Raw genomic sequence first — 19,729 nt, forward strand, 5'->3', positions numbered from 1 at the left:
GAGCCAGATTGCCTGGGTCTGGGGGAAGAGATGGCCCTGGTCGTTGGAGTGAGCCCCTTGGACTCCACATGTCAATGAGGCGCAGCTTCCCCCTTGTCCAGTTCATGCCCATGGGCAACGGCTCGACATTCTCTGTACTCTAAATTAATCGCCGTGATACTTACTAAGCTAGGTATCTAGACTATGACTCCAGGTACCACAACACAAAGGAAGAAAGGGAGGCGCTGACAACATATCAGATAAGGGCAATTGACTTTGGATGGTACCTGTTACTGCGTTCATCATTCCATGTGGACCGCTATCTATCCGAATAACTCACTGTTGGCAGGGCTGACGTACCACATTTTTATTTATCGTTCCTACGAGTGAATAGCCAAGTACAAGAACAAGGAAGTTATTATAAAGTCTAGTCATGAAACAGAAACAACTATCTGTATATGATACCCCATCATGAAAGTCATGGTATCGAAACAAGCACGTGACGGTCACTAACAGATTCTGTATCGCTGTTTCATCGGCTTTGTCATGGATATGGCCGGCCCATTGGGTGTTATCCTCGGCTCTTTTGGTCCAGTTGCGTCACTGGGGAAGCTTAAAGCATCCCAAGCTCTTATTGACTTGCTCAATCTTTAGCTCTATACAAACATAATTGTTTCAGGACCAAGATAACGGTGTAATCTCATTGTCCTTTTTCGTACCATAATTCTCCATCATAATTCACAATGAACGCTTTCCGCTATATGAGACCTGTGGCTGCTCGAGTGCCATTCCAACGGTCTACTCTTCCTCGAGTTGCTCGAGCTTACAGCTCCAAGACCTATGAGTATATCCAGGTCTCACAGCCCAAGCCTGGTGTCGGTCAAGGTATGGGTATCTTTCAATTCTCATGATACAGCAGCTAATGATTATACCAGTGACATTGAACCGACCCAAGGCTCTTAATGCTCTCTGCACACCTCTTATCAAGGAGCTTAACCAGGCCTTGCTCGATTTCAACGCAGCTGATGATACCTCAGTCATTGTCTTGACCGGGTCGCAGAAGGCCTTCGCCGCTGGTGCCGATATCAAGGAGATGGCCCCTCTCACCTTCGCTGAAGCTTACACCACCTCCTTCATCGAGTCTTGGTCCGATCTCACCACCCAGGTGAAGAAGCCCATCATCGCTGCTGTCTCTGGTCATGCCCTCGGTGGAGGCTGCGAGCTAGCCATGATGTGTGATCTCATCTACTGTACCGAAAATGCCAACTTCGGCCAACCTGAAATCAAGCTCGGTACTGTTCCTGGTGCGGGAGGCAGCCAGCGTCTTACCCGTGCCATTGGCAAGTCAAAGGCTATGGAGCTCATCCTTACTGGCAAGAACTTCTCTGGTGTTGATGCTGAGAAGTGGGGACTTGCTGCCAGAACTTTCCCAACATATGAGGCTTTGATGGAAGAGACTCTCAAGCTCGCTGAGACTATTGCTGGTTATTCCAAGGTCGCTGTCCAGGCTGCTAAGGAAGTTGTTAACAAGAGCCAAGACCTTCCTCTCCGTGATGGTGTTGAGTTTGAGCGACGAGTATTCCACAGCTTGTTTGGCAGCCAGGATCAGAAGATCGGTATGAAGGCATTCGCAGAGAAGAAGAAGGCTGAGTGGAGCCAATCATAGAGACGACATGGAACTCAAAACATACTTGGATTGAACGAATCTTCACCAACTAGAAGAAGTGTATTGATCAAGGTGAATATATACGCAGACAAATAAAAAGTCAATCCTTAGCACAACATGCATCAGAATGTACATGGAGCACGTCCACTATTTTCAACCTTTCCATAGTGGGGTGAAGCAATCAGCTTCTTGAGCTATGGGTGTCGGTGTAAGCTACGAGACTGGTTAACAGCGGTGTAATCGAAGTTTAAGCTTGAGCAAAACAAAAGACAATAGTGTATTATTACTTCGTATTTCTCTAAGTGACGATACCTAATATCCATATTAACACCAAGTATCAGAGTCAAATGACCTTCCATCCCACTGCTAGCCTACAGTACAGATTGACTTTGATGCAGATATTGTCTTACACACCCCACAAACATACATACATGACCCTCTACATGCAGTGTTAATCTTCTCATTACCAGGTTGCGGCCCAATCTATTCTCTCTATAATATGACCTGCTCAAAAAGGTGTGTGTCATCCATGTAAAGGCATTTCTTGCTGGCAGTCTTGGGTGAGCCTTAACGCCCAGACCGACCCCGCCACCCACTAGCAGCAGCTGGTGTAGGTGCTTAGACAAACAACCCAACACCATCCTCAACTTGTATCTTCAATCAACCTCTACTCCTCAGCGCTGGCTCTTTTTGGCACCCGCGTTCTCTTCTACCGCCAGAGAAAGGGCCGCATCCAATACAGTAACATGAATGGAGTCTACAAGCACTGGCTTGGACTTAGAAAAGGAGCTGACGTGCTCTGTAAATCTCCCCGCCTTTTGGTTCCCAAGCTCGATGACCGCCAACAGCAGCTAACTATGCGCGCAGATCTGCACGGAGCTCCTTTACCAGCCTTTGACTCTCCTTGATTGTCTTCACACATTTTGCGGTGCTTGTTTGAAGGAATGGTTTACTTTCCAGGCCGCGACGGCCGAGCGGTCACCGAACCCACCTGCTCCCGGGACCAATATCTTTACATGCCCATCGTGTCGGGCTACTGTACGAACCACTCAACATAATGCTACCGTTGTCACTCTTTTGGATATGTTCATCGCCGCAAACCCTGGCAAGGACCGCTCGGCGACAGAAAAGGAGGAAATGGCGAAGAAGTATAAGCCGGGCGATCAAGTCCTACCAACAATTAATACCCGCCGGACGGCTGAGGAGCGACGTGCCGACGCTGAGGAAAGGAGATTGGTAGAAGAGGCCAGAGAGTTGAGTTTACAAGAGGCTGGAGTTTCTTCAGGGCCGCCGAGGACACGGAGACGACGAGAAAGTCGTTCTGCAGACGATAGAAGAAGATCAAGTAGGGACAGGGAACGGGAACGAGACCGGAGCTTAGATGGCCGTCACCAACGAGGGAACCGGCGTCCTCGGATGGATGATGGAGGCCGACATAGCTCTGACCAACTGCAAGTGGAAGGGGAGCGTCGACGGCGGCGGAGCGAGTCAAGGCAGCGTCAGATCGAGCACCAGTCATCAATCCGGTCGCTAATCAGTTCTGGCGATATGAGCGAGAGGGATATTGAGCGGGAGATAGAGTCATTTGCGAGACAGATTCAGGAAGAAGGGCTCCTCGACGGACTCGACTTGGATAATATCGATTTGAGTCGTGATGACGAGCTTAGTAGGAGGATTACTGAGGCATACAGGCGGCGACAGAGAGATCGAACACGTCAAGAAGCACGGAGAAACAACTCGAACAACTATCCTCCATTAACAAGGCCTGCCGAAAACTCAGTGACAGATGCTCGCATGTTGGCACCGGAGGGAGGCCGGACAAGAGACAGATCCCGGCCACATTCGAGGTCTGCGAGTGCCGCAAGTGGCACCAGCGCTGCCAGCCAGACCGAGGAACGAAGTCGCCCGTCAACAAATGCAGCATCGGCAAGTCTCGAGGTTCAGGAACCAGTCCGAAGACCGAGACGAAGGACTGCAAGCGGAGGCCGTAGCTCGACAACCCCGGTGTTCCCGACTACAAATACAACTGACCATAGGCCCGCTGCTCGGTCATCCACTGATCTCGGGTCAAGGTCCCAAACTACTGATCCTACTCAGTCCCGACCTACCTTTGGCGAGGGACGCAGCACGAGTACCCCTATCCACACCCCACCGTTTCCAAACCCTACAGAAGCTGCATCGTCAAGTAGCAACACTGGCAATCTCTCCTTCGCGAATCGGCAAGGAAATGCGGCGACTGCATCAGTTGCTCCATTGTTCTCTCATCATGATTCAGCCGCCACTCGCTCGAACAGACCTCGCCCTGTCGATCTGGCAATTGTTCATCAGACAGTAACCAGCCCGATCAGCAGCCCAACAATTTCAGGACACCAGAGGACAAGATCGCAACTTTACCCAGAGCCTTCTGTCAGTTGCTCTCGGTGCAATAGGGCACACATCGAATACGAGCTTCATTACAACTGCTCAATTTGTGCTAATGGACAATGGAATATGTGTCTCGATTGTTATCGAACTGGAAAGGGTTGCCTCTATTGGTTCGGATTTGGCTACGGTGCCTGGACAAAGTGGGAGAAGACGCGGCAACAGCAGGGCGATCCCTCTCTAGCAAAGCCGCATATGTTAACCGCGAGTCGCTACCGTCCTCCTCGCTCGGCGCCTGGAGGAGCTGATGGACGAAAAACACTCACAACAGACGATCCCAGGCACCGATTAGAAAGTGGCACATTCTGCGCCAATTGCTCGGCTTGGACAAACGAATGTTATTGGCGATGCAACATATGCAATGAAGGTGACTGGGGCTTTTGTAACGACTGTGTGAACCAGGGAAGATCGTGCACGCATACTCTTCTACCTTTGGCTCATGAAGCTAGCCAGCCAGCCCAAAGCAGGCCTGGTAGTCCTCCTAGATCACCAGGTCGGCCAACGGCTGCCACGATATTCAAAGGTCCCAATGCATCCAATATTGGACCTTTCAAGCCCCTGACATTCACTACACGATGCGACGTTTGCCAGGAGCCTATTCAGCCGAACCAGGCACGATATCATTGCTATCACTGCACAAGTGCCCTGGTCTCAGACGCTGCACCAGGCGATTATGACATCTGCTCCTCCTGCTATGGCAATCTGGTAACACAGCGACAAATAAGCCCCGAGAACGGCCACTCTGGGTGGAGGCGGTGTTTAAATGGCCACAGAATGGTAGTTGTTGCGTTTACGGATGGGAAGATTGGATTATGGAGATATGTCGCCCAAGATCTAGTGGGTGGTCGGGGACTTAAATCAGAAGCGCCAGAAAAGCCGGAACACTGTGAGCAAGGGCTCCTGAAATGGGTTTGGCACGACAATGACCAGGAGCTTGCCCGGCTTGTTACAAGAGATGTGCCGGAAACAGCACCAACTGAGAGCGGATTTACTCAGAGCTTTCCCCCTGACGGCGGAGTTGGAATGAAAGCGACGGCGAGATTTGGATGGTACCCTAAAGAAGGGGCCGACGACGAGCTTCTTTTTCCACGAGGAGCAGAGATTAAAGAGATTGAAGACGTCAACGGAGAATGGTTCTTTGGGGCATATATGGGTTCCCGGGGGTTGTTCCCAGCACCGTATGTGCGGTTAGAACAGAATACTCCTTGAACATATGACGGCTGAGTGCTGTATTGGATATCAGACAGATGGCATATGCTTGAAGGTTTAATGACATGACAATATCTAACTTGGATATCTACCTAATTATCACCATATACTTACTATCGAGATCTAATCATGCCTTATGGAAGTCGGCGCGGGAATGCCGTCAAAACGCCGACAGCCCGGATTGCGCCATTGCCGATCGCGGCCCCACCATCAATGTCCATTTCCCATTACCAAGCTGAACCTCTCCCTACAACCACCAATTCCTCTAGTTGGGAAGCTTGAGCGTCTGTAGCTTTGTAAATTGGCCTTTTTTCTAAAGCCCGCGACGCTTCACACCGGGAACATGTTTCGTCCTACTGCCAGAAGGCTTACCGCCACCGCGGCCAAAGCTGCTGCAGCTCCCACTTCCCATACGCTCAACGTCTCTCGAGCTCAAGGTGTCTCTCGAGGTTTGACTGGAGGTGCGCATTACTTCTGCTTTGCTAAAACTCACCTGAAATGCTAAAACTGCTATAGCTATCGGAAACACTCCTCTCATCCGTCTCAATCGCCTCTCCGACGAGACCGGCTGCGAGGTTTTGGGCAAGGCCGAGTTCATGAACCCTGGTGGTTCCGTCAAGGACCGCGCTGCTCTCTATGTTGTCAAGGACGCCGAGGAGCGTGGGCTCCTTAAGCCCGGTGGTACTGTTGTCGAGGGCACTGCTGGAAACACCGGCATTGGCCTAGCCCACGTCTGCCGGTCCCGCGGCTATAAGCTTGTTATCTACATGCCCAACACCCAGTCCCAAGGAAAGATCGATCTTCTACGACTCCTCGGAGCTGAGGTCTACCCCGTTCCCGCCGTCGCTTTCGATAACCCCGAGAACTACAACCACCAGGCTCGTCGTCACGCCGAGCGACTAGACAATGCTGTCTGGACGAACCAGTTCGATAACACAGCTAATCGTCGTGCGCACATCGAGACAACAGGCCCTGAGATTTGGGCGCAGACGGATGGAAAGGTCGACGCTTTCACATGCGCCACTGGTACTGCTGGTACTTTGGCCGGTATTACGAGGTATTTGAAGGACGTCTCCAACGGCCGGGTTAAGAGCTTCCTCGCCGACCCTCCAGGCAGTGTCCTCCATTCTTACGTATCCTCCGGCGGCAAGCTCAACGAGCGCACCGGCTCCAGTATCACCGAGGGTATTGGACAGGGTCGCATTACTGATAACCTCCAGCCTGATATTGGTCTGGTGGATGGTTCCCTGCATATTTCAGATGAGAAGAGTATTGAGATGGTCTACCGTTGCTTAGACGAAGAGGGTCTTTATCTCGGTGCCAGCTCTTCCCTTAACGTTGTTGCTGCCAAGGAAGTTGCTGAGAAACTGGGCAAGGGTCACACCGTTGTGACCGTCCTCTGCGATGGTGCTTACAGATATGCCGATCGATTGTTCTCGCGCAAGTGGTTGACTGACAAGAAGCTTTTGGGAGCTATTCCCAAGCATCTGGAGAAGTACATCGTTCTGCCATAGAATTGGTTCGTGAATGAATCTAGATGATACATATATATTACATAAAAACTTCCATCGATCTTTTAGTCATGTTGGGATGCAACCGCCTTTGATTACTTCTACCAAGAACAACGCTTAGACTGTCGCATCTACGCGGTCAGGTATTTCTCCCAAGCAGGCTTTCGGCCTGTAGCGCTTTCATATACGTCACCATAGCCTTTCTTATTTAGAGAACCCGCCTTGATGAAGTCTTCGAGGTGTTGTTCCATTGCGTCATGGACAGGCGTCAGGTCCTTTGCGATGTCGCCAATGATTTCTTGTGCAAGTTCCATGGCTCTGATGTTCTGAGCAAGCACCCTGATGTAGTGGTAAGGGGCAAGGTGAAACTCAGCGGACTCTTGTCCGTGGCGCGGGTGGAAGATCTTAAGGTAGGATGACTTGGTCAAGTCACTGAGCTCCTGACCAGCCCACGCGCTGGAAATAAACTCTACATTGTCCCGTAGTTCTTTGATCAACGCTTCAGCAGACTCGCCAGCTGCCTGTTGTGTTTGGATTCCATGTGCTTGGGCGAAGAGAAGGGCCCCTCGGATGGCAGGGTTGAAGTGAGGTAGATCACGAGGCCGGCGACCTTGCAGTTGATGTTCTGGCCGTTGTGTCAAATCCGAAACCAGTCGATTCCATTTCAGAGCCTGCAATGTCTCTTCCGCTGTATTGCCGACCTTTCCGTTGATGGATGACATTAAGAGGATGACATAGGACTCATATTTCAAAGCAAGTCCAGTCTTGACAGCTTGCTTGGCGCATTCAATGATAGAGTATTCCTGTTGGGAGTCGCATGCCCTTCGAATAATGGCTTCATAGTGTTCTCGTGTTAGTCTGATTCCAGCCTTCCTATAGCCAGCAAGGAAAGTAGCGATGTTGTCCCACTCCTCCTTGGTCTTCATTAGCCTGGTCGCTTGCGCCAGTGCCTTCTTTGAGTTCGGGATGTCTCTTGTTCGGTCGATGTAAGTAAATGTGTGCTCGAGGCCGTCGAGCTCGATAACGACAGGGTTGCGCTTAATGTAGTCGCTCTTGGCTGAGTTAAAGACAAGCTTCCTCTGCGCCTCGGGCAGGTATGCTGGAAGAATGATCTTCTCTTGAACATCAATCAGAACGTTGTTCAACTCAGAGTTCTCAGTCTCGGCGAAGACAGCGCTCAAGCCTAGCAAAGTGTCAACGGATTGATCTCATTATCGAAGTCGCCGGTTTTCGATTTGACCTACAGCGGGTAGGAGTTGCACTGAAGTGTCGGGAATGGAGTGCAGTGTTTCCCAGAGACACTCGCATGCTCGCCAATGGCCTAAAGGCCGACATCATTGATCTGTTGAGCATTTTGCTGGCTGCAACAGACAACAATGAGGTCCGTCCAGAAAAGTGACAGGGACTTTTTTGAATATTCGATAACGGCCTTAGCCTTACAACAGTGGTGGTGAAAATAACCCGGGCGGACAAACTGCGGGACCGGGCCAATCAGAATTGAGAATTGGCGACTTTGGGCCATGAACATTGCATCGTAGGTAGCTCCAGAATTTCTAGCCTCAACCTCAGTTGTCGTATATTTCACGGCAAGTCAAATCACGATGAACGTCGCAAGCGTGGGACGGTCGGTCGGCTGTCTCAAGACTGCCTTTCGACGGTCGAGGTTCCAGAGAAATTTCCAGAGAAGCGCCTCTTCAGTAGCCGCTGGTGACTCTCTGTCCAAACGAATGTCAAATGCCTTCAGCGCTGAGCAGCGTACGTCTTTTTCAAGCCCCCAGTATCACGAGTTGTATCGCTGACATTCAATTCAGGGGCGGATCTTGCCAAGGTCAGCAAGTTCCAGATTTATCCTCGAGTTCCCAGCATTCGCAGCACACACCCCGATCCCATGCCCGCTCTCTTGGAAAAGCAAATCGCCAAACTCGATCCAACCGGCGCACGTACACGACTCTTCTCTAGGGAACACGCCGACAGCGCCAAAGTTGGAGATGTTTTGATGGTGACGACGAAAAGCGGCGAGCCCTTTGCTGGGGCCTTTCTTCAGATCCGACGCCGGGGCCAAGATACGGCCATCCAACTGCGAGGACAGATGATGAAGGTGGGCGTGGAGATGTGGTTCAAGATCTATAGCCCAACGGTGACGGGTATCGATATTATCTGGCGACGACCCAAGAGGGCACGACGTGCTCGTCTCACATACATGCGCAAGCCCAAGCACGACATGGGCAGTGTGGACCAAATGGTGTTTGCCTGGAAGAAGGAGAGATATACTCTACGGTCACGAGCCAGTCAAACTGGAAAGCCTGCTGGAAAGCAACATGCCAAGATTCTCGGACAGAAGAAGAAGCCCTAGACGAGTTCAGGCATAGGGAATGGTTGTATGATAAATTGTGTATAAGAGCCAGTACTGAGTGTATCAATCACTTTACCAAAACTTCCGTCTCCTATCTCTCGATACACGGAAATCATAATACTCCAGCGATCATAGGTCGTTTCAGTGTTATCGTCCTGCTATAGGAGCAAATGAATCACGCTGATTCTGATCGTCCCATTGTATATGAATTTGAGTGTTCGTTTGGAACTAAACGTCCGATTAATGAGGACGAACTTGAGCAAGATCTAATTAATGTGCAACATCACATCAGATTAACGGCTGCTGGTTCCTCAACTTTCAAAATTTGCTTGTGTCAATCTCGATGTGTAGACATGAACAAAGCAAAGGGTATTCTAATAATAGCAGAGTCTCCGATGCCACCAATGACAAGACTCGGTTCTATAGTCTTTGATTGCCGTGGTTTGATAATTGTCAATCCTTTATCTTTTATACTTGGTGGGCAGGCATGATGGTGGTGTTCATGCAAGTAGTCTGTTTGAGACAGTTCTCGTCGGCAACTAATTGATCTCCAAATAGTAGCCATTATCTTAGTACTTGTCCCTTCCACCATTTCACAGTTTAATCACCTTACCTAAGTACTCGATTCGGCTTATAATTGAATATATTTCGGTTCATTAATTGTTATTGGTGATGACGGTCCAGTGACAGAAGATGTTGAGCTTTGAAGCATTTATATGTAATGGCTGAACACAACGTAACCGTTGTCAACTCAAAATGACTTGGGTGTAAATGACAATGGTCGTATTTGTACGATTAATTCAAATTCGCATAAGAAAAGGGTTTGACAATGTTTCACGAGCCGTTGACAGTTTATAGCCAACCGATGGCTTCCACGCTTTGAAGTTTAGGTTAAGTTGGATGGATCGTTTTTCAATTGGAACGCTACCAGTAGTTTGCTGTACTGTTCCTAAATTACCCCTCCAAGTGGCACCAAAGACAGTTGAACAACGAACGCCATGCGTCGGGATTTGCAGCCGGTCGCAGGGTCCCCCTGGAAATAAACTCCCGTCCCGTGTTATTCAGTTGACATGTGCATTGAGTCTATGAAACTTGCTTCATGGAAACAATTGATCAAGTCTGGGGAATATTAACAATGTTTAGGAGAAACAACCAAGATAAACTTTCCCCATTTACTCAATTAGGACTAAACCCTCTCTACATCATGCTTCCTCATTGTCTCGAGGGTAATGCAGTGGTATGTGTCTTATGCGAGGAGGTTACGAGGCGTTAGGGGATGAAAGAGATAGGAACCCAACGATCAGGTATAAACCCAACCGAGGCCTCCCTCCCCATCTTGATGCCTTGAACAAAGAATGGGCATGAATACTTAAACTTTCAAATAACATCCACCCATAAATTGCCAATATTCAAAGGCCTCCAACCGACTGACAGAAGCCCTGTCCATCAACAGCCGACTAGAATCCAACTAGCCCAATTCACTAAACTACCCCGGCAGGGGCTCACAGCAACCGCTAGAACTGTCTCTCAGAGCTAAAAATGGACGCTACTGGGAATTCCGTCCAGGCCCTTCAGGGGATGCTTCCACTGCAACCCGGCAACGTGGATGGTAACGAGAAGTTCCCCGATTTTTGTTTACACTCGGAACACGACTCCCAGGATAAGGATAAGGACCAAGAGAACAAAGAATATCACCGCTACCAAGAGGGCCTAAACCACAACAACACCAACTCTAAGAATCATCCCCATTTCCATTATCCGCGCCCTCATTCCCCATCAGCTTCAATATCGGAATCATCTCGCTTATCGTGTATCTCCACCGCCTCGACCTCGGCTTCATCTTGTACATCCTCAAGGGTTTCGTCCGCTTCATTCGACTCGTTCTCGACTCCAATTTCCCTTGCTCTCGACTCCTCCCAACATTCTCCTCGTTCCTCGATCTGTAGCAACGCATATTCCTCGCCGGTATCTGAGTTAATCGCCCGTAATCGATCCCTTACAGGTGCTTCCTTCTCTTCGCTCTCCTCCTCCCCACCGTCCTCACCGACCCCGCGCACGAGGCGGGACAAGTCACAACTGCATGCTGCGCGAGCGCAACGTTCTGGAAGCACAGTTTCGAACGCATCCTCTGCCGTAGGGCCGCACAAAAAGGAGCAATCGACAACTCCGAGAAAGTTCAGGAGCAATCCCACTCCTGCAGACGCTCTTGCTGCTGTTGAATCGCATGATCAAAAGTTGACGAGGATGGCTTTCGCGGAACAGCAAAGATGGGTTACGGTCCAGCAGAAGACCTTTACAAAATGGTATGCTCTACAGTATTCTTGTCGAGTCTAATGTTCTGATTCGTCTTTTCCAGGCTCAACACAAAGATCGAGGCTCGCAACCTTGAGGTTAAGGACCTTGTTAAGGATCTCAGCGATGGTGTAAGTTGACCAGGAACAAAACCCTGGCTCGTTTGACTAACAACCGCATAGGTCATGTTAATTCACCTCCTCGAATGTCTTTCACACGAATCGCTCGGTCGCTATGCCTCAAAACCCAAGCTTCGAGTACAAAAATTCGAGAATGCGAACCTGGCACTTGACTTTGTCAAGTCCAGAGGCATTCAAATGACCAACATTGGTGCAGAGGATGTCGTTGATGGCAACCAAAAGATCGTCCTGGGTCTCATCTGGACCCTGATTCTTCGATTCACCATTAGCGACATTAACGAGGAGGGCATGTCAGCAAAGGAGGGTCTGCTACTCTGGTGTCAACGAAAAACAGCATGCTACGACGAAGTCGAAGTGCGAGACTTTAGCGGCAGCTGGAACGACGGTTTAGCATTTTGTGCTCTATTGGATATTCACCGACCAGACCTCATCGACTATGATGCTTTGGACAAGTCAGACCACCGAGGGAACATGCAACTGGCTTTCGATATCGCACATAAGGAGATTGGTATTCCTAAGCTGCTGGACGTGGAAGATGTGTGCGATGTCGCTAAACCTGATGAGCGATCTCTGATGACTTACATTGCTTACTGGTTCCACGCATTCTCGCAAATGGAGAAGGTTGAGAACGCTGGACGTCGTGTCGAAAAATTCGTTAACAACATGCAAGGTGCTTGGGAGATGCAGAGTGCCTACGAGAGACGGATGCGGGCACTTTTGAAAGCCATCCAAGAGCAGATTGAGGTTTGGAAGGAGGCCACATTCGAAGGAACTTACGCCGATGCCAAAGCACAATCGATCCAGTTCTTCAACTACAAGAAGGGCAAGAAGCGAGAATGGGTCGCGGAGAAGAGTGACCTAGCAACGCTGCTTGGAAATATCAAGACAAAATTGGGCACTTATCGTCTTAGACCATACGATCCACCCGCAGAGTTGAGTTTGGATGCTCTGGAGCAGAGATGGGCAGAGCTGGCATCAAATGAGATGAGACGTGCCCAGCTTATCAACGAAACCATTAGAGAGTAAGTTCATTCATTCCAAACACATATCATTCTGACTAACGGTATCTCAGCATCAAAAACGCTCTCCGTAAATCTTTTGCCGATAAGGCAAACGACTTTGCGATGGCTCTAAACACAATGCAGCTGGCTATATCTGGCCTCGACGGCGATGTGGAAGACCAACTACACCATGTCAGGAAGCTTAGTGAGAGTCTTGCTCCTTTAGACCAGTACCTGGACAAGATTTCAGAGCTGGACCAGAAGTGTCAAGAAGCCAACATTGAGGAGAACGACTTCACTACTTATACATACGACGAGCTGTCATACGAACTGGGCCTTGTTAAGACATCAGTTCAGAAGAAGCTTGTCTTCTTGGAAAACCAAATGGTAGCACGAAGCATGACAAACTTGACACCCATCCAGCTGGAAGAGTTTGAGAGTGTTTTCCGTCACTTCGACCGTGACGATACCAACTCTCTTCAGGAGCTCGAATTCAGTGCAGCACTTGCATCTCTTGGACTTGTCTTCTCGGAAGATGAGATGCACGACTACTTCCATGCGACATCTGGTGGACGTGACTATGTGACTTTTGAGCAGTTCATTCGATTCATGGTCGACGTGACAGAAGATCAGAACACCGCCGAGCAAGTCTACCAATCATTCCGTGAGGTGGCAGATGGAAAGCCATATGTGACAGAGATGGATCTACGACATAGTTTGGTGCCCGACGAAGTCATTGACCAGCTTATCGAGATCATGCCAGCACACAGCGGACCAGACATGTCGGAAGATCGAGGAATGCCGCAATACGACTACATTTCCTTCATGGAGAAGCTGATTAACGAACAAAACAATGGACAGGATTCAGAAGCTACCCAATCATCTAACCCCGAGCCACAAAGCCCTCACACCAACGGGGTCTAGGAGGAACATGAGGGGAATTCGTGGCTAGAGATGCATGCGTCTTTTCAAATGGAACTGAGCATGAAGTTGGACCTGGCGAGTCCAAGTAGGAGGGGAGGAAAAGATAGGCAGAGCAAGGATGAGTAATGAGCTACTGGCTTTCCTTCTCTGACCAACACATCACTGCGCAGTGCTTTTTTTTGTACAGGCGAAGGCGGAGGGACTTTTGGCAAATGAATATTCCATTGAGTTATACCAAAGAGTGGGCGATTGTTATGGTTGGAAGGGTAGGATAACCACATTGGGCGGCTTTACCCATGCTTTTTTTGGGCACGCCATCACGAGAGTAGTTCTTTTTAAGTTAATACCATGAAGAAACCAGACTTGACAAGTCATTGATTCAATTTATTTCTACGACAATTCTGGCATTCGACTTTTGTCTTTAAGTGAGGAATGTGAAGACCACAATCTAGGAAACGATCTATGGACTTTAGTTGTTTAAGACAGGAATTTGTTATATAATGGTGCCTGTGTAGGCAGCTGAAGTTAACGGCAAAAACGTTTCATCGCCGTCTTTTTAGTGATTGTTTAATTCGGCGTAGGGTTAATTACGCCGAACTAAAGATGGATGGATGCCAATGAATGGTATGGATTGACAAGATGGTATGATCCGTTTGAACACAAAATTTGGACCGTTGAAGAAAATAAAGTCAATCCGATGACGGCGACACCGTCAATTATGCTGCTTTCTTATAGGTGACAGAAGGAGAAATCGCCCCGGGCCCCTGGTTAATTATTTCCTCAGTGACTTAGAGCCGGTGTCGGGTTACAGTACCTGCCAGTGGAGGTAATTGTATGATGTTAGTGAAGTGGGCTCCGCAGTTCCAGTCTTAGCCTTGCGCAATCCATCGACAGAAAAGTTGCTGGGGGCGAGATTACAGCTTCGTTTCTTTCTTTTTCCATTTCTTAGGTTCTCCTGTCTGATTAGTCTATACAATCGAGGCATCGAATAGAGGACCTGTAAGGCCAATTAGATTCAGAGTCAAATCGCCATCATGTCCTGTCGTTCACAGCTATTCCGCGCCCTTAGAGCGTCCGCCTCTGGCAGCAGGAGGACTGCTTCTTTGAGGGCTAATGCTCTTGGTAGAGGCCTCGTCCACTCCCAATCTTCTGCTCGATGCCTCTCGACCACAGCCGCGAGACTCGTTTCTCCCACGAGGGCCCAGCAGAACAAGCTGACGTCCGAGATGTACCCGCAACTCGAGCGCGACTCCCGCTTCGCTGAAGTAACGCCTGAACATGTCGCGCGCTTCAAGGAGATCTTGGGTAACAACCCCTCCGCCATCATCGACGGTATCACAAATGGAACCGGCGTAGACGCTGCCGACTTTGAGACGTACAACGAGGATTGGATGCACAAATACAAGGGACAGTCCAAGCTGGTGTTGAGACCGGGCAATACTGAGGAAGTAAGCGCCGTCCTCAAGTACTGCAATGAACAGCGTTTGGCTGTTGTCCCCCAGGGTGGAAACACAGGCCTTGTCGGAGGCTCTGTTCCCGTTTTCGACGAGATCGTCATTAGCATGTCCCGCATGAACGAGATCCGCTCCTTTGACGAGGTCAGCGGCTCTCTCGTTATTGACGCTGGCTGTGTCCTTGAGGCCGTCGATACGTACCTTGCCAAAAAGGGTTATATCTTTCCTCTTGACCTCGGCGCCAAGGGCTCATGCCACGTCGGAGGAAACGTTGCCACAAACGCTGGCGGTCTGCGACTGCTCCGTTACGGCAGTTTGCACGGTACTGTGCTTGGTGTTGAGGCTGTTCTGCCTAACGGCACCATCATCAATGACTTGTGCACCCTGCGCAAGAACAACACTGGCTACGATATTAAGCAGCTCTTCATTGGCGCTGAGGGAACTTTGGGTATTATCACAAAGATCGCTATTCAGTGCCCGCAGCGATCTCCTGCGGTTAATGTTGCCGTCTTTGGCTTAGAGTCTTATGATAAGGCTCAGCTTGCTTTCCGTGAGGCTAAGAAGCAGCTGTCGGAGATCCTGTCCGCCTTCGAGCTGATGGACGGCCGCAGCCAGAGAATCGTGTCAGAGGTTAAGGGTCAGGACCATCCTCTCGAGGGCGAGTATCCTTTCTACTGCCTGATTGAGACAAGTGGCTCCAATGGAGAGCACGACTACGCGAAGCTCGAGGCTTTCCTCGAGGATGTTATGACTCGTGAGGTTATTGCTGATGGTGTCGTCGCCCAAGATGAAACACAACTTCGCAACTTGTGGGGTTGGCGTGAGGGCATCACCGAGTGTCTCGGCCACTGGGGCGGTACCTACAAGTACGATATCTCAATTCCTCTCGACGAGATGTACCAGCTCGTCGAGGATACCAAGGCCCGTATGACTGATGCTGGCCTGCTTGGTGACACACCCGACCACCCCGTTGTTGACGTTCTAGGCTATGGGCATATGGGAGACTCCAACTTGCATCTCAATATTCCCGTGCGCAGATACGATCCCGCCGTGGAGAAGGCTTTGGAGCCTTGGGTGTATGAGTGGATTCAGAAGCGTAATGGAAGCATCAGCGCTGAGCATGGATTGGGACTCGCAAAGAAGAAGTACATCGGTTACAGCCGAGACGACACCACGATTAATGTCATGAAGCAGATTAAGAACCTTTTTGATCCTGTAAGTTCCACTCCTTCATGCACCCTTTCCCGTTTTCTTTTTCAGTCAGTTCCCGCGTCTGTTCCTGTCACACATGTCGTATATTCAGCCCTACAAGGTTTACTGCGCTGTTTTTCTCTTGTCCGTTGCATTTTCCCCGACCCTAGGGCTGACATCTGACCCAGAATGGTATCATGAACCCCTACAAGTATATCTGATACCCTGGTCTCTTGGTTTCGTATCCGAGTGACAGCATACATATGCATATCTTACCCCCTGGCTCTGCAGCGTCATACAGTACGTGCGGCTTGCTCAATTGATTCCACCTCCGTTTAGGCCATAGTAGATCGTGGTTTCGACGGAGCGAATCACAATGCGCAGGCACATTGAATGATTCCGCCCAAAACATGGTATGAGCAATGCTGCGCCGCACTGCGGCTGTAAGAGCCATGTGTTTACAACGTCAATAGCATTTAAGCATGAAAATGTACATTGATTGGATGAATATATGGGCAAATTAACAGTGGATTTCGGTCAATAGAATAATGGTTGATCCACGGAGCGGAAACAATTCCGTAATTCCTAAACCTCTTGAGTCCCCTATCAAGGTTTTTGCGATAATCAATGCGCAAAGGCGTACTCACCAAAACAACTGCCGTGGCCTGTTCATGGTTCATCATCAGGAATACGTCGTATATGACTATGGCTGAACATCGGGCTAATGGTCAATGTATTAACCTCCCCGACGTCAATGTGTTGGCAGTGTCCCGTTGCATCCTTCGCTGTCTTGTCTTTGATAGGAGGAAAACGAGGGTTAATTTCCACGATAATTAGGAATCTGTCAGACTTACCCTCACTCTACGGCCTACGCCAACAAGCAAGCTTCAGCTCTAATGAACCGACAGCCAACGAGCGGCCACTGCCACCCATCAACACAGACCTCCCTGTCAGCCTTATGGGGCGGGGACTGCAGACTGCTGCAGCTAAGAGACAACTTCTCCACACATGCCGATACGCTAGACCAAAAGTTCCTCTATCGATGAAGACCGCTCGGTTGCTTGTTCGAGCCATGTCATGACCTTGTCCCAAAGTCCCCGCTATAGACCATCTTCCTCATCTGGGATCGTCCCTCATGTCCAGGCCATTTGATTCCGCAGCACAGCCTGTTTCGTCATGCCCAGTCCTTGCAAGCTCAAGTTTGCGAGGCCTGTTGTGCCCTTGGTGGATACGTAAGCAGCCTGTCTTCCACCCAGCTTGGGCTGATTCCAGGTGTTTGGTTCGTCTTATTCGTTGTATAAGCTGGGTCTCGTTTACGACATGAAACCATCGCAGGTAGTTACTATGTAAGGAGACATCTTTGAATCTCCGAGGTGAGGGAGGTGACCCAACCTGCAGTAGATACTGAATGGCCCAAGCTCTTATGCATGTGTGGAATAATGAACTTCTGTGATGTGTGGGGTGATAAACATAGAAGGGATGCCTCATTGCAACGGGTGCCGGTAATTGTCTAGTTGCAGCATCGTAGGCGGCGTTGCCGAGATCCTGGTTGTAACCCAAACTGCTGAATTATAATTAAAGCTGCCTCGGACACAAGTTGCGACAACAACATACCTGATTCATGAACCCATCGATTTTACTCAAGTCCTCGCCATGGTTGGTGTTCCTGGAAAATACAAAGGCTGCGAAACATGCCGACGCAGGAGAGTCAAGGTTGGTTCTGTCATCCATTAATTGTGAACGTCCAAGTTGAATTAACAACAACCAGTGCAGCAACGAGAGACCATACTGCCAGAAGTGTCTGGCTAGCGGAAGAGAATGTGAAGGATATGAGAGGGAACGAGTCTTCGTCACCGGAACACCGCAGAACAAGGGTAGAGTGGCCTCCCATCCCAAGAAAGGTTCGTCTTCCAAGAAGCGAAGGTCACCGTCATTCGAACACTCGACCAGAGCACGCGACATCACCCCAGTTCAACCTCTTTCCTCAGCTTGGGAGGACCATACACGAATGTCCAGTCAAGGAGTCGAATATTCAGTTCTCGTTTCAGCCTTGAACACCAGACTCCCACATATATTGCCAGACAAGTCAACTGAGGATGGATCTGCGCCTTTCCACATCACGTTCCCGCCATATACACCGAATGAGTTGCAACCCTGGGTGGGCGAGGGAGACTTGGATGTTAGGGCACAATGCTTAGCAAGACTACCAGATGTCCATGAACAAGATGACTCGGAACAGAATTACTGCGTCTTCTTCTTTGAGGTTGGTGCAGAAACTGTCGGCTTTAGTCTCAACTGAATCGTCACTGACACCAGTTAGCATGAAACGGCATATGCATTCGGCGAATCTGGATCTAATCAAGTGAGAAGGTTGGGTCCCGCTTACTTTGCCCATTTTCCCAATCACCATTTTTTCGTCCGGGTATATCGGCCTCTAGCCGTAAGTAGTGCTCGAAGCTGTCACTTCTCTTGTACTGAGTGAAATCAAGACAGGGTTTGCTCTTCTTAGGCGACATGATACCTTTGTATCATCCAATGACTGGAAAACAATTCCGTGGCAAAGACATCCAAAGTCTCTCCTGGATAGTCTCTTAGATCACGCCCTTTTCTTGCCAGCTATATTTGCACAGGTCGACCAGATCATGCCATTGAACGCCACACTCAGTCGTCGAAATCACGCTCAACAGCTGCTTCGAAATTGTCTTACACTTGAAAGACACTTCAATGCTTGGTTCCAAATGGCAAACCGACCTAGCTACGAATGCCCCATGGCTTATTGGGCTGACGAGATCATAAGCCCTGGCGGTCTCATTCCGTTCTCGAATTTGTATACCTTCAAAGATGGCAATACTGGCCTTGCATTCCTATATTATTGGATGACGAAGATACTTTTTCATCAATGCATCGAGACCCTGCATCGGCTCATATACCAGCCGGTTGTTGATGTATATCCGGGTACGTGGGTCGACTTGCCGTACGACCTGCAGATCGATATCACTCTCTACCAGCAAGGACGTCTCTTTGCTGCAGACATCTGCCGTGGGCTGGATTCGGTCCTCCATGAGATAGCCCAGCCTGATATGCTGATCATGCCGATGAAAGTAGCAATGGATCTATACAGAGATATCCATACGACTTCACAAGATGGCCTGATGGAGATAATGTGGATTGATAACTTCCGATCGCGATTAGCTGAGAAAGGGCAGCATGTCGCTGGCGTTTTGCAAAGCCAAAAGTGGTCCGAAGTTGCGACTTTCTGAACAAGACGACGTCGATATGTTCTTCTTCGAAAGCTATGCTCCTGACATGTCATCGCTTCTTTGCATTTTCATGTTCGCCATGTCGTGGGATTGACAATAAAATCGTTCCCTTAGAATAGTTTGAGATACTTGGTAGGTTGATAAACAGGAGGCCGAACTGGAAGGCTTGTGCCAGGTAATGGAGTCAGAATGTTGTACGATTAGAAATAACATAATGGAATAAAACAGTCTATTGAAAGAATGAGTTACAGAAGAGCCATTTGACGGTGACCTCGTTATTGTCCGGGCCAGGTAATGTGGTTGCCAAGATATTTATATAAATTTCATA

At 49.3% G+C, this 19,729-nt stretch overlaps 7 protein-coding genes across 7 annotated transcripts; 6 read left to right on the forward strand and 1 right to left on the reverse strand.

The window, feature by feature from the left end:
• Positions 1–556: 556 nt before the first annotated feature.
• Positions 557–1,932, forward strand: B0J16DRAFT_337195 (ClpP/crotonase-like domain-containing protein). Its single transcript, XM_046127328.1, has 2 exons — positions 557–864; positions 915–1,932. The coding sequence occupies exons 1-2, from the start codon at positions 723–725 to the stop codon at positions 1,643–1,645; spliced, it is 873 nt and encodes a 290-aa protein (XP_045984363.1). The 5' UTR covers positions 557–722; the 3' UTR covers positions 1,646–1,932.
• Positions 1,933–2,090: 158 nt separating this feature from the next.
• B0J16DRAFT_412911 (uncharacterized protein) lies at positions 2,091–5,455 on the forward strand. Its single transcript, XM_046133351.1, has 2 exons — positions 2,091–2,446; positions 2,513–5,455. The coding sequence occupies exons 1-2, from the start codon at positions 2,396–2,398 to the stop codon at positions 5,273–5,275; spliced, it is 2,814 nt and encodes a 937-aa protein (XP_045984364.1). The 5' UTR covers positions 2,091–2,395; the 3' UTR covers positions 5,276–5,455.
• A 28-nt stretch (positions 5,456–5,483) lies between these two features.
• On the forward strand, positions 5,484–6,826 carry B0J16DRAFT_337198 (cysteine synthase (O-acetylserine sulfhydrylase) (O-acetylserine (thiol)-lyase)). The gene is made up of 2 exons (XM_046127329.1): positions 5,484–5,736; positions 5,792–6,826. Exons 1-2 carry the CDS (start codon positions 5,619–5,621, stop codon positions 6,787–6,789), a joined length of 1,116 nt encoding a protein of 371 aa, XP_045984365.1. The 5' UTR covers positions 5,484–5,618; the 3' UTR covers positions 6,790–6,826.
• Positions 6,827–8,250, reverse strand: B0J16DRAFT_337199 (uncharacterized protein). Its single transcript, XM_046127330.1, has 2 exons — positions 8,031–8,250; positions 6,827–7,969 (listed from the first exon to the last, which is right to left on the reverse strand). Exons 1-2 carry the CDS (start codon positions 8,137–8,139, stop codon positions 6,918–6,920), a joined length of 1,161 nt encoding a protein of 386 aa, XP_045984366.1. The 5' UTR covers positions 8,140–8,250; the 3' UTR covers positions 6,827–6,917.
• Positions 8,251–8,387: 137 nt separating this feature from the next.
• B0J16DRAFT_382335 (translation protein SH3-like domain-containing protein) lies at positions 8,388–9,139 on the forward strand (the record flags this gene model as incomplete). Its single annotated transcript, XM_046131230.1, has 2 exons — positions 8,388–8,541; positions 8,598–9,139. 2 exons carry the CDS (start codon positions 8,388–8,390, stop codon positions 9,137–9,139), a joined length of 696 nt encoding a protein of 231 aa, XP_045984367.1.
• A 1,368-nt stretch (positions 9,140–10,507) lies between these two features.
• Positions 10,508–13,903, forward strand: B0J16DRAFT_412915 (uncharacterized protein). Its single transcript, XM_046133352.1, has 4 exons — positions 10,508–11,442; positions 11,496–11,562; positions 11,614–12,593; positions 12,644–13,903. Exons 1-4 carry the CDS (start codon positions 10,679–10,681, stop codon positions 13,494–13,496), a joined length of 2,664 nt encoding a protein of 887 aa, XP_045984368.1. The 5' UTR covers positions 10,508–10,678; the 3' UTR covers positions 13,497–13,903.
• Positions 13,904–14,530: 627 nt separating this feature from the next.
• Positions 14,531–19,401, forward strand: B0J16DRAFT_354698 (uncharacterized protein; the record flags this gene model as incomplete). The annotated part of the gene is made up of 5 exons (XM_046129387.1): positions 14,531–16,165; positions 17,723–17,854; positions 17,940–18,404; positions 18,462–18,581; positions 18,715–19,401. The coding sequence occupies 5 exons, from the start codon at positions 14,531–14,533 to the stop codon at positions 19,399–19,401; spliced, it is 3,039 nt and encodes a 1,012-aa protein (XP_045984369.1).
• Between the last annotated feature and the right edge of the window lie 328 nt (positions 19,402–19,729).

The sequence above is a fragment of the Fusarium flagelliforme genome (assembly GCF_020744385.1).
Source record: "Fusarium flagelliforme strain FIESC 12 MPI-CAGE-AA-0113 chromosome Unknown B0J16scaffold_3, whole genome shotgun sequence".
Lineage (NCBI taxonomy): Eukaryota > Fungi > Ascomycota > Sordariomycetes > Hypocreales > Nectriaceae > Fusarium > Fusarium flagelliforme.